Below are 16,979 nucleotides of genomic sequence, written 5' to 3'. Positions count from 1 at the left end.
AAATGCCTTCATCATTTTGCATACAACATTGATTTACAAATTTCCAGTGCTATCATTTTTCCTTACAATTCAAAGTTATGCATGTATGCCGGTTGTGGTCATAATCTCAATATGAGTTTGAAAAGAATCCATTAAAATTACCATCTAAGTGTTTAAATGAAAAAATGTGCTAAATGTCTCTGGTTAGAAACAGTTAATTGCTGAGAAATTAGCAAATTAGGCATGTCATTCCAGCCCTGTGTTCAATTTGGATCTTTTTATAAGCAGTAAAAATACAGTGTCCCACATGTGCTTATTTGTGTTGGGGATCATCGGTGTGATCATTTTCAACCTAGATTTCATGATTTTATAGTTAGGTTTTATATGCAAATAAACCAGATCTACATGTAGATCCATAAATGATATTGTAGTAAATAAATCTGGACTTTTTAAGACTTCTCATAAACCGGGGGATGGGGTGGGGCTGATGATCTCAACCATCGACCACAACAAAAATTAGCATGTTCATTACCAATGGCATACTTTACAGAACTGTAAGATTGAATTCTTCGAAAAATCTCAGTATTAATTACGTTTATTTATGCATGAAATAAAAGTTTGGCAGTAGTTAATGATAATAATAGTTACATTTATATAGCACTCATTACACTCTGTTTCTATGCGCTTTACATTGCAATTATTACCCCGGTCATTGGGTATACCCTTTCTCCACTCCATTAGCGTACCTAAGGGGGGGGGGGCAGACTGCCCCCCTGACGAGTCACAACACATGCAAGGGACGTATCTCCCCCTGACGAGTCAAAACTGATCCCTGACGAGCTAAGTGGGCCCCTCTGAACTTGAAGACCTTTTTTTTTTTTTTTTTGCTCGTCAATTTTATTCTGGTGCGAAATGTCCTTTATTTTTGGTTGAAGACCTTTTTTTTTTTTTTGGGCGGACGAATTTGCCCCCTCCTTTGGAAAATCCTAGGTACGCCACTGCTCCACTACCTGGTGAGCATTGCAACAAGAGTTCCAATTAACCAAATTATGGCCCAAAACTGCTATTTTATTCACAGACTCTTTGTACAATTCTGTTCGTGTAAGGAAAAAAAAATCAACATCACAATTTAGTTTTATATGTATTAAGTGTATTTCTTTGTTTTTCTATGTTTTTTAAATTGTTTCTGTTGGGAATTCATCAGTGACTTTATTCATATCATAAACAAGGTGAAATTAATTGATTTTAATCAGAAATTTGAAAGAAAAAGTCACAGTAGGATGTTAATTTTTCGCATTACTATACAGATTTATCGCAAAGAAGTCATGGTCTTATTAGAGCTAAAATGTGAAATGGTGAAATTTATATTTCATCACTGCTATCATTAGTAGGATGGTTGACTTGCGAAAAACTGTCTTCTTTTGAAACACATAAAGAGCTACACTGCCTCTTTACCAAAACTACAATGCACAAACAAATAACATGAATATCATTTTCAATTTTCTTTTATTTTATTCTCAAATCACAAAAATCTCATCATTCAAGATATACATGTAAATGACTCCCAAAATATCACTTCATAACACTGCCTTGGAGTTGACACTATATTATACAAAAGACAAATGATGCATAGGCAATATACAACATTAGTAAAATGTGAGTAGTCGCTTTCAAGAAAAGAGAATCATATTCTCCATAATCTCATCCATTAAAAATATTTCAAGAACAATTATTTTAGAATTAAAAAGAAATCTAAAGGCATGATATTCATTTTATCTGATTAATGTTGAATTCTTCATTGTTCAGTAAAAATACAAATTCAAACTTCCGCTTTTCTTCCCCTTCACCCACTCTCTACGTATCATTGCCCCCTTCTCCATCTTCATTCTTTCTCTTCCTTCTCCTCCTTTTCTTCTTTCCTGTTCTCCAGCTTATCCTCCACTTCCTCCTCCTATCTCCTCTCTTCAAAAGTGAAATATTCTCAGAAGTGTTCACTTGTATAAATTTCAACATTATTTGTAATGATTTCATTTCCATTAATCAGTATACCTCGAACCATTTAATGAAAACAGACCCATATCTAGCTACACCCTGTTCAAAACCAATATTACCAGGTTGGTGTTTCATAAAGCTGTTTGTAAGTTAATAGCGACTTTACGAACGACTGGTGACCCTTTCTTAGGCGCTAAATAATCACCAATGAACATTTAATGGTTAATATCATTTACCACAAGAAAGGATCACCAGTCATTCTTAAAGTCACTCTTAACGTCCAAACAGCTTTATGAAATGGCCCCCTGTATTTGATTACTATTTAAATACATGTATTCAGAATTCCTCTCCTGAAATTTACCTGAAATGTAATGCACCTTATCTCACATTATTTTATTGTGGGCTATTCTAAGTCCTTGTTTTTGTAGCATATTGGGTTGTCGAGGACAACAATTTTGCTAAAAAAGTGGAATTTATAACAACACCCCTAGTGGTCCAAATAGGCCTCCATCTCAACATTTCCTAACAAATCATAAACTGTAATCTCTTGTTTTATCTTTTCACACTATGCATAAGTCAAATTTTGCCATCAATCAAAGTTACATGTATGTATAATTTGAAGTTATTTTGACATAATATGCAAGGTAATCAGACAATATCAACAAGTATAATCCTGAATTTACAATAAAAATAGAATAAATATCAGGGACATGAGGAAAATAATTGACATCCTTATCACTTACTGAGGTGTATGCATGGTGATCACAAGTGAGAAAATTTCATTTTTCAATTGTGCAAATCAACATTTTCTAAACCATTATTTCTGTACTTTGTGCGCTTCAATACAAATATACCTTGCCAAATTTTAAATAATTTATTTGTGTGTCTTTTAAGAACCTAAAATTTATTGAGAAAAAAAAAAATAAAACAAATTATAATGATTGGATTGTTTATGGATTATTTCCCACACAAATCATTTCATTAATTTTAATAGGTCTTAATAGAGTACTAGACTTGGTCTAAATGCAGTTGGTCTACATCTCAGATAGTCTGATACCGCATGGTCTTAGCCCATTTAGTCTACTCATAGCCTAATTAATGTCTGGTCTACACTTGGTCTAATACTTACTTAGTCTATTCTCATTTAATCTAATACCCAATTGGTCTAATTACCACAATGTCTATTCTTATGTGGTGATGGACCAAGTGGATAATTAGACAAAATTGGTATTGCCTAACTTGGAAATATTGGAAACAGACAAAATAGAAAGTGGGCTAAATGGTAATTAGACCAAGTGGCTGGTAGACAAACTGATTGTAGAAGTAGGACTGGGCCATATGAGATGAGACCAAACGGAAATTAGTCAATGTTAAAGTCTTATTGGAACTTAGACATAATGGAATAAACAACTGAATGGTAATTGGACCAAATGGTTGGTAGACAAACTGATTTTAGACAAATAAAGACTGGACCAAGTGGGAACAAAATGGTAAGTGGGCTAAATGGTTGATATTTTAGACCAAACAAAAGGTACAAAGAACAGTTGTAGACCAATTGGTAATGTACCGATTAAGAAGACTGTCATTTGGTCTTATCGAAGACTAACAAGGATTAGACCAAGTGGGACAAGACCAAACAAAAAATAGACAAAGCAGTTGTAGATCTATCGACTAAGGGGGAGTTGCAAGAAAATATTTGCATCAATTGCAAATATTTTGCCATTTTAAAATCGATAGATCAATGTAAAATGCATCCAATCAGATTACACTCCATGTTGCATGAAGCAGCTCAACAATCACTCACAAATTTACAATCAATTACATCACATATGATTAATTTAGGGACCAAAAGTAGACTTGCAATTGATCACAAGTTTCTTGAAACCCCCATAAGATGGTGATCCTTTTAATAGTCTTCTTCTCTGCTAATTTCTTGAAGCAAGAAGCAGATGAGAAATCAATCAGAAATTTACGATCAATTACAAGACATATGATCTATTTTGGGACCACAAGTAAACTTGCAATCGATCGCAAGTTTCTTGAAACTCCCCCCCCCCCAAATAAAAAAGATGGTGATCATTTGGTCTTCTTCTCTGCTAGTTTCTTGAGGCTGACCTTCCTAATGGCATTATGTATAGTCATCTGAACGCTATCTATCACCCACTCAGGAACAGACCCAATGACCCATCCCTGAAGGTTGTGCATTAGACAGCCGTTGGTGCGATTCCCTGACCCCAACGCAGCGAGGGCGCTGTTCACGTACGATGTTGGGCTCGGGATGGTCATCGTCTCGCGTCTAAGCTTGCTCAGTTTGGTGGTAACGTAGAATGGCATTACGCACTATAAAAAGAGACAGATCAAGGACAAATTAAAACAGATTAAAATTACTTTTTTATATTATATCTATCCTAATCAATTAATATACATGTAAAAACTGACTGCCCTTGTAACTTGTCGCAATGTATTATTTGATCATTGAAACCATGGTCTAGACGCCAATTCCATCGATCTCAATTTGAGATGGGTCAATTATATCTGTTGAACAATTAATTTGATATTTATATACTTTCATTTACTTCGTACTGTACATTGTCTTGTACCATCATGCCATATTTTATTTTTGTCTCATTATCTTACAGGAACATTTAATTTCCTACAGATGTAATTCATTCAATTCTTTAAAAATTTTACATGAATTTCTTTATTTTTTATTCTTTTTAGGGGGATGGGAATCCTTAGCTACCAATTTTGATTATAAACAGCACAAAATCAAATGATATCAATTAGCAGAAGTAAAACAAACAATAAACTTGTTAATTTTGGCTTGGAGCAGAGTCTGCATTATATGAAATCATGATTTGGGGCAAAGAGTTCGGTTTTAAAGACTTGTGTCACATTTGGCTTTCCAAAACAGAATTCCATGACTTTTTCGTGATTAAATTGCTCCTTTCCATGACTTCCCGTGACATCCCGGGAGGTATGTAGAATTTGGGATGTCACAAAACTGGGAAAAATTGAAATCTTGAACACCAATTATAGTAGCAGAGTATTACCACAGAGTACGAAAATAGCAAGACACGACAAACTGGAAAGCTGCCATAGCCAAGAGGTAAAAGCAATTCCATGAATTTTCACAAATTTTCCAAATTCCCTGACTTTCCATGACCACAAATTTTTCAAGGATTTTCCATGACTGTGGGAACCCTGCATTACTAAAGCACAAAGTTAGACAGTGGTTTTTAGTTGAACTCGACTTTAAAAATCTAAGGCCCGTATTCTGAAGTCAGGTTTAACTTAAACTCAGGTTTAAAGTTGTGGTTTAAGTATGGGAAGCCAAAAGTATCAAAATTTTTTTAAAGTTGTACGTTTCTTATGTTTACTGTGCTCTTTTCCTGATTCATCAATGGTGAAGACAATAATCTATATATACTTCCTAGACAATCATGAATGATTTGAGAGCCAAATGAGCTGAAATATGATCTCTCTAACGTAAGTGATTTATGTAACAATTGGCTATCCATACTTAAACCACAACTTTAAACCTGAGTTTAAGTTAAACCCAACTTCAGAATATGGGCCATAGGCTTTTAACTTTCATTCTAATCACTCTAATGGTTGCCCTCCTCAACATTTTTCACAATAAATCATTAACGCAAAAGGTTCACGCCACAGTAAAGTATCACTTTTGAAACCAAATTCATGATGCCCAGCTATGCAGTTATAAAAATTACTAGTGCTGTTGTCGGGAACAAAAATCCATGTCGACATGTCGCTTAAAAATTAATCCCGACATCGACAATGTCCACATGAAAAAGGGACCGTAATTCAGCCTATGCTCCCTAACATTAAAAAAATTATTCGATTGCGGCACATAAGTCATAACACTCTCAATCAAATGTGTTCACCTTGACACGAGTGATATCATCACACTAGATCTAGATCTATATAATACAGGCTCAGTTCGGGAAAACATATTTTCACTAAGCTAGAGTGAATTCACTTCCAAAATCACCAATTTAATCCACATTTTTTCTGGAGAATCAAGTTTTTGTACCACGATCCGGTCTCGAAAGCATTGCGCAATAACACTCGGAGCCAATTTGAGAATCACCAATTACAACAGTGATCATTGCGTATTATACGCTGGTACACATGTGCTGCAAACGCAAGCTCCTCATTATGACAATAAAAAATAATGAAAATCGATCGATAATTTCAGTATCACTTCCGCGGCGATCCGTGCAACGATCTCCAAATGAAGGAATGGTAGTTTTCTGTGACTTCGTGAAATGAAGTAAGCGCTCTATTACGGCGGTCACAACTTTGACAATAACACGTGTTCGCTGCTGCTCACGTTTATGTGAAAAGTAATGCATTGAGGAGCAGCGTATTATCAAGCACGGTGAATAGCGATGGGTACACATTTCCGTGGATGGGTACGTGCATGCATAGAGCGAGATCTAGAGTGATCGTCGGGATCAGGGGCGGCTAGGGCAAGCTGGCCTCGCACTGACGTATTTCTGCTGCCGCGCAGCTCGGCGAGCTCGCACTTATTTTAATGCGCTGCTAAGCTGAATAAACCTTTTCATCGCACCAATTAATGTTGAACTTTTCAGGTAAGCTTTACACTCGTGAAGTTTAGGATAGACCCCTTTTTATTTTATGTTTACATGTCGATGTGGGTGTGTGTATGTCGACATGTCGGAATCATTTAAAATCCTTCGAATGTCGACATCAATGTCGATATGACCCTATTGACAACAGCACTAAAAATTACCCAACATTATGTAAGTGCGTGTCAGGCCCAAAGTTGCTCAAATATGTGATTTCATGACCAATCCAAAAGTACATTCTGTTTCTATCCAGAAGGAAACAAATCAATTACTTTACCTGTACTTGTATTCCCTTAGAGCGGTATTCTACATCTATTCCTCTTGAAAAGAAATCCACAAAGGCCTGGAAAGATAAACCAATAATCCATTTTCAATATAATAATCAGGAACTGTTTGCTCAGTTTTCCCCCTTTCAAAATACAGTTAAACTGACATAAGTCAACCTTTGATAAGTCAAATATTTACCCAAGTTGCAGCAATTTTTAGACCTGGGGTCCGTTTCATAAAGGACTTGCAACTGTTGTAACTTTGCCATAATGGCAACTGCCATGGTAACAGGGCTCAGCAGCCAATCATAATCAAGGTTATCATGGTGGTTGCCATAGTGGCAAAGTTACAACAGTTGCAAGTCCTTTATGAAACGGACCCCAGATTATATAAAACATATGTTATAATACCTCTTCTAAGTCAAATTGCTCCTTAGTAACTGTCTTTGGTCACAAAATATTTGACTCACAGTAGGCCGCCACCATTATTGCTAAATCTGAAATACATTGCACTTTTAATAAGAGGGGTTGGTGCCCCTCTCATGGGGAATTAATTTGTTTTCTCAATAAGATAGAATGGGATGTTATTATTCCTTTCTTTCGTTCTTTCTTTCATCCCCCCTTCTTCCTATATGCTATCTATTTTCCTGTATTATATCTTGTACACTAAATTTTGTTTGCCCTGTCCTTGGCATTTGAACTTTTCATGTCAGGGTCCGGGGGGGGGGGGGGGGGGGGGGTGGTGTTTCACAAAGATTTAAGTATGACTTAGATTCACACTTAAGTGTCTAGTTGCATGCGGTATAAAAGGCATGACCACATTGGTCGAATCATGCCAAGAGGACGCGCATTGCTGTGTATTGATCAATAAGATTGCGCTGCATATCATGTATGCATCTGCATTTAAGTGCGACTCTAAGTCATACTTATATTTTGTGAAACACCTTCTGGGCTTTAATTCTATTCTTACATTTAAATATTACATGTATGTGGATTTTCCATCTTATTTTTATAGCCTGGTTTGATGTGCTAATGATTTAATGTTTTAATTTTGTTTTTTATTGGCAAATAAAGATAAATTATGTATAGTATAGGTTGCAAAACATTACCTTAGTAGCAGAGTAGACTGTTAGCATTGGGCTTGGATTCATTCCAGAAGCAGATGAGACATTGATGATAATACCCCTCTTCCTGCAAATAAAATGAATAACATAGAAGAATTAGAGTTGCCAATTTGCTGTACACTATGCGTTCCAACTTTGACCCAAGTTTTGAATGAATTCGATTTTGAATGAAAGTATGAAAGTTTGTTCATGAAGTGTACATGATATACCTTATCTTGTAGCTCAAAGTTCATTACTTTTCAGTGAAATATGTTTTTATGCATTATTGTTTTTTTGGTTTTTTTTTTGGGGGGGGGGGGTGATCACATTGTGAAAATGAAAGTAAAGAAAATGAGAAAAAAATAATTTATTGCAAAAAGTTCAAATTTGTCAATCTCAAATTTATTTAAAATAGCATTAAATCAAAGGTATTTGATACTCTCTTTTGTAAAAACAAATTTGAATGTGTTTAGAAAATGCTGCAAATCTTCATCAGCATACAATTTTTTGTGAAAGGGGCACTTTTTGGTGCCCCTCTTGTCGAAACCAGCAGCAGCGATGCACTGCCAGACGTTTAGTTTGGTAAATTTGGGGTTCCTCCCCAATATGTTCTAATGCTTAGAACTCTTGTTTGTTTGTTTAATAATAAAATCTGCCTGACTAAAATAAACTTTACCTGCACATGATTTGATTTTTACAGACTGGATTATTAAGTATTGTTGTTTAGCTGTTGTTTTTTCTTGTGCTTTTTATCTTTTTTTTTGTCTTACCTTTCCACCATACCAGGAAGAACAAGGTTGGTCATCTATAACACAGAAAACCAAGAAATAAGAATATTATAAGAAAATATCAGGATTATTGATGAAAAGAAATTCAAAGGGATAACAAACAGTTGTGGGAAAGGCATAAAAAATGAGTGATTATTTAGAGATTTAACATCTTGTCATAATCTTAAAAAGAAATCATGTAATAAAATAGTTCACTGCATGGAATTGCTCTTCAATGCCATAACACACTTAAAAACAAATACAGCTGTAATAATAAGGCAGACAATATCTTGACTAATCCTATACATCTCTATTTGCACTGTTGACACTCTTCATGACTAAAAGCATAATTGAGTCATCATTTTGAGATCTAGATAGCTACACAGCAATCACCAATCAATAGGTACATTTTTAAAATGTGTCATCAGGTATTTCATGAAGATTTTTGTGACTTCCACTGACAGATGTTCTAAGCTACTGAAAATCCTTGTTTCTGATTGGCCGAGAGCAGTGAAAAAAAAAAGGAAAAAAAATCTTCATGAAATTCTTCCCTAGATGCCGTTCAGATGAATAAGCAGAAAACGGAAGCTTAGCACTGCCACTTTAAATGATTTATGTTTTAATATCTCTGAATGACCTGTAAATTTCAATGTGTATATTTAAAAAAAATAATTCTACATACATACCATTACAACAGAAAGGCAGTTGATATTAATGATGTTGGGAAGAAACTGTAAATGAAAATATAAGCAGAATAACTGAATGGGGAGGATGGCAAGTAATATTTACAATTACTGCAATTACATTTGGCTACATCAAAAGATTTTTCTCTAGTCTAAATGAAGCCTGATCTTCAACGTAAACTGAAATGTACACTCTGTAGTCATTTTAACGAAATAGAAGTCAACTAAGTACCTCTAGGGCATGTTTACAGCAAGGTTTATAAGATTAGACTGAGCAGAAAATAATTTAGATGTACATAGACAAACATGATCCACAGGCACATGGGAAGGTTTATTTCCAATTCATCTAATGCCAATTCGTCCAATTGCCAACTCGTCTACTATCATTTGGTCCACCATCTGTTCTTCCATTCACCACATGGTCTATTTTCATTTAGTATAATGCCATTTTGTCTAATAACCAGTTGGTCCAATAGCCATTTAGTCCATACCATTTGGTCTAATTAAACTTAAGTGTTAATTGTGCAATATGTATTTTCTGGAAAACAACATAATCTTTTGTTTATGTTGTTTTAGAATGCCCAAGCGTAAAGCTTTTCTGGAAACGTATTATGGATTTGATTAATTTAATGTTTAAAGAAAAAATTATATTAAACGAAAAATTATTAATAGTTGGTTTTGATTTCACACATGAAAAAGCAACAGATATAAATACAGTCCTTGTGTATGCTCAATATGCAATCTATTTGATGTATATGATTAATTATTTTCAAGGTAAACCATACAACAGTTATTCTATATGGCATGTGTTTAAATTATATGAAATTCTTTTAGACGACATCTCGGATGTTGTCTCTAAGACCCTGAATGTTAATACATGTTAAATTGGCAATTGAATGAATAAAAAACCTCTGACACGAGGAAAAAAAAAAAAATAATTGTGCAAAATGAATGAAAAGAAAATGGGTATTAGACCAACTAGTTATTAGACGAAATGGTAATAGACGAAATGGTGCTTAGACGAAGTGATGAATGGACCGAATGGTTATTGGACCAAATGGTTGTTAGAGGAAATGTTGATTTACAGAATGGCATTAGACTAAATGAAAGTAGACCATGTGGCGAGTGGACGAATTGGCAATTTACCCATGGGAAGACCCTAACTGAAAAACGTTGACTTATCAAGTTTCATGAGGAATCAAACATGATTTTACATTACTGGAGAAAAAAAATGTATATATGATATTTCAAACATTTATTGTGCATATCCCCCTTTTGTGAAAATAGTTGAAACAATAAAGACATAAATTCATAATGTTACATCCATTTAAATAACGACTTTCTTATTCTAATTTCAATATTAATGAAATTTCCAATGTCAAACTTGTGTGATATTTCTCTATTCATTTATTCAAATTTTTTCGCTGTTGGGGTCATCAATATCAGTAGCTGGATAAAGCTACAACATGCTCGTTTGAGGCCACTGAAAAGCACTCCAAGGTCAAGCACGCAAAATTCCACAATTTTTCTCTTGCATCTGCATGTGTGGGTTGTTTCTTAAGCATTGGTATGGTCCCATATACTATTAATTGTGTCATGGAGTATTTTTCCTGTAGCTTCAATGTCGTGTGTAGAGCAGCATACAATAAGCTCTATCCAGCTTTTTTACAGCGTGTCCCACAAAAAATATTCATGACACTTTAAATGAGTGTAATGTGAAAGTTACAAAATCATATTGTATATAATTTATAATCACAAACTAGCATCTGTTTTATATAACTGGTATAAATCTCATGCGATATGGTCCATTGAACACAGAGATATGAGCATTCTTTCAACGTCCATCACAAAACATCTCAATCCAAGTTTCGTTATTATGTTGAATAAAGTATGTGTCCTATTGTGTCCTCATTCACTCTTTTATTTATTTCCTTTTTGAGAGTTTGTGCCCACTACTTACGGGCACATGCTTACATCTAAAAAATGAAGGATTTAGAAAATTGTCATGATATCTTCGATCAAACATAAAAGTTATACTATTTTAATAACTACAAGGAAATTAATTCAACGTTTTTTTTATTTCCTGATCTCATCTTGAATATTTGTGTATATTTTTCATCTAGTTTGCACATGTGTTTACATTTTTTAAAAACAATATTACCTTCTCTGAATCGGCTAGTTCACAAAAGTACTGAGGAAAGCTGTATGACATGCCAACGTTGTTAACCAAGACTCCTATGTCTAGTCCAGTTAGCTGGTCTCCGATGGAAGGATACATATCTGCCGCACCGGTGAAATCAACGGCAAATGTCTTTGTTTCCACCTTATACTTTTGCTCTGAGTATTAAGGGAGGGAAGATAAGGATAAGGGGTTGGAAATTAGTATTTAAGGCTTGGTCCCACTACACTTGCAGAGAATATGTAAAACGGAAAAGAATCTTGCTATCCGTTGGAAAACGTTATGTATCTATTGTGGACTCTTTGAATACATGTTTCATACGCTTTATATCCATCGAGCCCGTCCTCTGTGATTTCATTGTTCGCCCATTTTGTCCATTGTCTGGAGCGGATGAAAATGGAAGGACCCAACCCGAAATTTTGCTTGTCCGCTGTATCCGTTACGAGTATGTTTTATGTCCATCGGCCAGTTGGACCACGCCTATTTTAAGCTACAACAGCACCACCAAGGGTATGAAAAATCAAATACTTTTCTACCATGCTGCTCTGCTCAAGATGGGGTAATGATGCTGCATTATTATAGAGAGCTAAGAGACTTCTGAAGGTGCTATAAGTGATATTAGCAAGTTCTTCACTTAAACTGTCAGCATTACCTTCATAAGCATCATCATCATCATCACTATATCACCATCATCATCATCATCATCATCATCACTATATCACCATCATCACCATCATCATCATCATCACTATATCACCATCATCACCATCATCATCATCATCACTATATCACCATCATCATCATCATCATTACCATCATCATCATGATCATCATCATCACCATCATCACCACCATCATCATCATGACCATCATCATCATAACTATAATTACCATCATCATCGTCATCACCATCATCATCATAACCATAATTACCATCATCACCATCATAATCATTACCACCACCATCATCATCATCACCACCATCATCACCATCATCATCATCATCATCTACCTTACCGATCTGAGTTGCAACATCCTTGAGTTTGTCTGCAGATCTGCTCAGCAGAAAGATGTTGAGACCCTTAGCTGCAAGCTGAAATATAAATAAAAAGTTGATAAAATTACTTTTACCAAGAGACCTATAACATGCAATTAAATATTCATCCTGCATCACACATGCCTACTTTATGACTTCCTTCCATATTAAAACAGGGACAACTGAACAACTTGCATCAGAGTACTAGTATATTTGTGATTTGTAAATGTGACAATATACACTTATCATTGTTGCATTCATACTTTGTTCAAAATAATGACCATTTAAACTAATCAGATATGCAACTTATGACAAACTTTTAAATGTTTATAATAGACTTCTTAAATAACTTATTTGTAAGGCAGTTTTTTTCTATTTACCTGTTCGGCATAAGCTTTGCCAATACCATCAGTAGCTCCTGTCACGACTATTTAAACAAAAAGAAAGAATGAAAGAAAGTGATTTCAAAATTCAAACTTCTGTTTGACAGTCATAATAAATAAAACTTCCTCCAACCCTGATGTCCCTCAACGCGCCCTCCCCCACTCCCAAGAAAAAAAAATCGTCACCTCCTTGTCCCTACCAGAGAGCATATTTCTTTGTTCCCACTTACGATGATAGGAGGAAAAAAATAAAAAAATAGGAGAACATGAATAAGGTCGACATTCCGTCCTTATCATAAGTGGGAACAAATTGCTCGCGGGAGAATGATCTGGTAAGGACAGGGAGGTGTTTTTTTTTTTTTTTTTTTTTTTGGGGGGGGTAAGATCGACTGGATGTCAGATAAAAAAATACAATCATCACTGTCTCGACCACCCTCCCCCCTCTCTCTCTTTCCTTATTTAAAATTACGAACGTACCAGTGACGTACGCAGACATTTTTAAGGGGCGGGTTTTCAAACTGAATGAAATGTTGACAAAAAAATGGTCTTCACCACCAATCATAGGTGCACCTCCCCCAATATATTGACAAGAAAAAAAAAAACATGGGAGGGTTGGGTATAAAAAAAATTTAAGGGGGGTCAGTTGAACCCCTGTAACCCCCCCCCCCCATACCTGCCAACCTTTGATAATAAAAAATCAGTATCAAAGTCACGAGGGCGCCGAGCAGGTCGCGCGCGAGATGGTTTCCCCCTCCCATGGTAGGGACTCTGCATTTTCTGCATGTAAAAGTAGCATTTCCCTACCCTTTTTAAAGCAAATTTACCCTCTTAACCATACCACAGGATGACCTACATGTAACGTTAGTCTACTTATATGTAATATAATATCATTTATCAATCAAACATTAAAACAAGGGTCTTTAAGATATCACGTTTGTGACAAAAAAATACACCCAGTTTCATTCAGGTGTGATTTGTTTTCATTGAAATCTATATAGATTTAGGAATAATTTGATTTTGAGCATATTTTTGTAAGGCCCTCTATTGTTGGAAAGTTTCTGGAAAGATTCTCTTTTTAATCAGAAAAAAACTAATTTCAAGAATTCAATTGAGTTTTGGGCCAAGGGATATTTTGTATCATTAATTCAGATTCAAGTTGGCCTAGCCTACTGTATTAAAAACTGAGTGCAAAAAAATCTAACAAGTGATGGAATCACTTGAGTGACGCTGTCATCAACTCAACATCGACAAGCTCATTCAAGAAGGCCATTGACAGAGCTTTCTAATCCTCACCCCGCCCTCTCTCACCCGATGCGTTTATGCCCAGGAGGGCCCTGCATCGTATACATCCAGATCCAGAACATTTATTTATCATTTATAATTATATCAAGTCTATCATATGCATCAAAATAAGCCAAACATTGTCATCTTATTCATGTTTATATTTCACCACACAGGAGTAGTGACTGAGGACAAGGTTATATCATAACCTTTATTAGATAAGTGCTTGTTGGCATAAGAAAGCATATTTTCAGCCATGACAAAAACGGAGCCGAAGTAATACGGCGGAATACGCCCGACCCGCACCCACCACTGCACTTGCGGTGCGCCGATGAGACTGGGAGGCTGAGGCGCTGCAACTCGGGCGCCGGGAGTTTAGGCAAGCGAAGCAAGTAGATTTGGCGTTCGGCTCCGATGGATCAACTTGACTCGAAAGTTGATAATTGCCGCTTTCTTTCTCACAAATTTGACAATTATTCGAAAAAATAAAGTACAGATCAATTTAACATTGCGTAGGGATAAACTTGAGTAACTGTGGCAGAGCCTCCCGATGTGCACGGCGCGGCCGATCGGCCGGGTAATCAGGCGCCGGTAAGCAGACTCATCAATGATATTACCAACACACTCTAGACACCAGTACACGACTCATTCACTAACTCATTCCACAATACAAAATCATCCGGCGAAAAGAGCAAAACCTCGAATAAAAAGTGAAATTATCTTACTAAATCACCATATTTCGCGTCAAAAATATCACCATCCTTAATTCTATACATCGTAGTTAGGAAACAAGGGGTCTAAAAAAGTGAATTTTTCACGGTTTTTCCGATGTTCGTGGATTTTGAAAACGTGTCCTCACTGAAAACTGGCACTTTCGCGAGCCGATGTCAGCCGCCATTTTGTTCCGGAAGTCAACGCTAATATCGGCCGCGCCGCTGTGGCCGCTGCTCGTAATTTTCACATGCAATTGCAATGGAACTGTGCACTTAGCACTTAGCCGTGCGCCCCAGTTGTTTATGCGTTAGTCGTATGTTACAGCCGCTTATGCGTTAGTCGCATCATACAGCCGTTTCAATAATTTCAACACTATATTGATTGACCTAAAAATCGGAATTTTGGTTTAAAAATTCGGAATTCGGAATGGAGGCTAAAAAATCGGTATAATTCCGCCAAAATCGGAATGGTTGGCAGGTATGCCCCCCCCCTGCATACGCCACTAGAGCGTACAATATAAAGTAGGCCCCTACCTCAGTCACATTTGCTCTATACGACGGCCGTACGGCGAGTCGAAAATTGCAGTTTTATTCATTTTTTATATTCAAACCATTCAAACCACGTAACTATAAAAATATAAAGACGGCTGTTCTTTTTTACTCGCCGGACGGCCTCTTTTGTGCAACTGAAGACTAGACCAAAAGCTTCGGTCTCTGTTATGTTGGTTGTTCAGCTGAACTCCGTTGGCTTCACTCACCAAATACAGAGACCGAAGTTCTAGCGCGATCTGTACAGGGGACTCAATGGCCATGTGTTTATGTGTATTAAGTATGGATAAAACAGGGCAGTGAAGTTGCGCGACAGCCGAGGTAAGTCACTGTTTTTGTTCATTTTAACTTGATTTTCCCCGTTTTTTGGCAATTAATGCCAAGAGGGAATATTAATTTGCATTTCGGTCGTGTTAATTTTCAAAAGTTTGATTCATTAAAGACAAAAATTGAAGAGCCCCGACGGGGGGATTTTGCACTGTAAGTCCCCTAATGGTGGCTGCACGATAGCGAGCCGTCTGTGTATGAGGAGAAATTAAAAAAATATAAAAATGTTAAAAAAACTCCTCGAAACAGACGGCTGCCAGGGGCCGATTGCACGAAAGGGTCTTTCCAAGGACCGTCTTTCGTGTCGCCCATCTTTTATGATGCGCTATAAGCGGGGTGTTTCTGAAATTTATGATAAACAAATAAAATTCGTAAGCTTGCTTTTAAATCAAATTTTATACAATTTCATGAGATATCACATCAATTTATAAACAAATATTTTGTTTATTTTAACGGACAAATAAAATATATTTGCAGATAATTTATTTGAAATGCGTTTCACATGGCGTATCATAAAAGATGGGCGACACGAAAGACGGTCCTTGGAAAGACCCTTTCGTGCAATCGGCCCCAGCTGTCTACTGAAGACGGGCAAGGCCAAGGCTGCCAAAATTTCAAAAAAATCAAGAGACAAAAAAGTCACAAAGCTCATGACAAGATTATCTTAATTCGATGAATTTGATATCAAATATCGACATAGAGACGGGCATAGAGTTAAAATTCTAAAATCTTAAAGGAAATCATGATGTAATGTAAATGTAATGCTCCGACCCGCTTCGCGAGCCAGAGCTCCCAGGGTTTGGCCATCCCCACCCGCTAGCGCCCGGTGCGCCACCCCGATACTCACCCGCCCACTTTCCATGCCGTTTGGGATTTGTAGCGAGGCCCAGCGGTCTCGCCAAAACAAACGTCTTGACATTCTTCAATATCGATAACAAAACCCTCAAGGATTTGTAAGCAACTGCAATGAAACCGATGACTGCAAATATATTAACGACAACAGCAGGAGGCTCAAAAGCACTCATTTTGTGTGGTATTCCGGTATGACAGGCGAAAAATTGAGATGAGGACCCTTGCACTCTCTGCAGACGAACGTAGAGGGCATGCA

General features: G+C 36.4%; 1 protein-coding gene across 2 annotated transcripts; it reads right to left on the bottom strand.

The window, feature by feature from the left end:
• Nucleotides 1–1,471: 1,471 nt before the first annotated feature.
• Nucleotides 1,472–16,979, bottom strand: LOC129263657 (very-long-chain 3-oxoacyl-CoA reductase-B-like). 2 transcript variants are annotated; one of them, XR_010293952.1, is made up of 10 exons: nucleotides 16,719–16,968; nucleotides 12,999–13,045; nucleotides 12,600–12,675; nucleotides 11,565–11,740; nucleotides 9,407–9,451; nucleotides 8,724–8,758; nucleotides 7,960–8,041; nucleotides 6,862–6,927; nucleotides 2,727–4,311; nucleotides 1,472–2,143 (listed from the first exon to the last, which is right to left on the bottom strand). XR_010293952.1 is itself a non-coding variant. In XM_064101240.1 (9 exons), the coding sequence occupies exons 1-9, from the start codon at nucleotides 16,894–16,896 to the stop codon at nucleotides 4,048–4,050; spliced, it is 969 nt and encodes a 322-aa protein (XP_063957310.1). In that variant the 5' UTR covers nucleotides 16,897–16,979; the 3' UTR covers nucleotides 1,472–4,047. The 2 variants fall into 2 exon arrangements, 1 of the variants encoding a protein (XP_063957310.1); XM_064101240.1 differs by having other exon boundaries at nucleotides 1,472–4,311; nucleotides 16,719–16,979.

This window comes from Lytechinus pictus, chromosome 6, assembly GCF_037042905.1.
Source record: "Lytechinus pictus isolate F3 Inbred chromosome 6, Lp3.0, whole genome shotgun sequence".
NCBI classification, from domain to species: domain Eukaryota; kingdom Metazoa; phylum Echinodermata; class Echinoidea; order Temnopleuroida; family Toxopneustidae; genus Lytechinus; species Lytechinus pictus.
The sequence above is the reverse complement of the archived record's forward strand: the minus strand, read 5'-3'. Positions and strand labels throughout refer to the sequence as shown.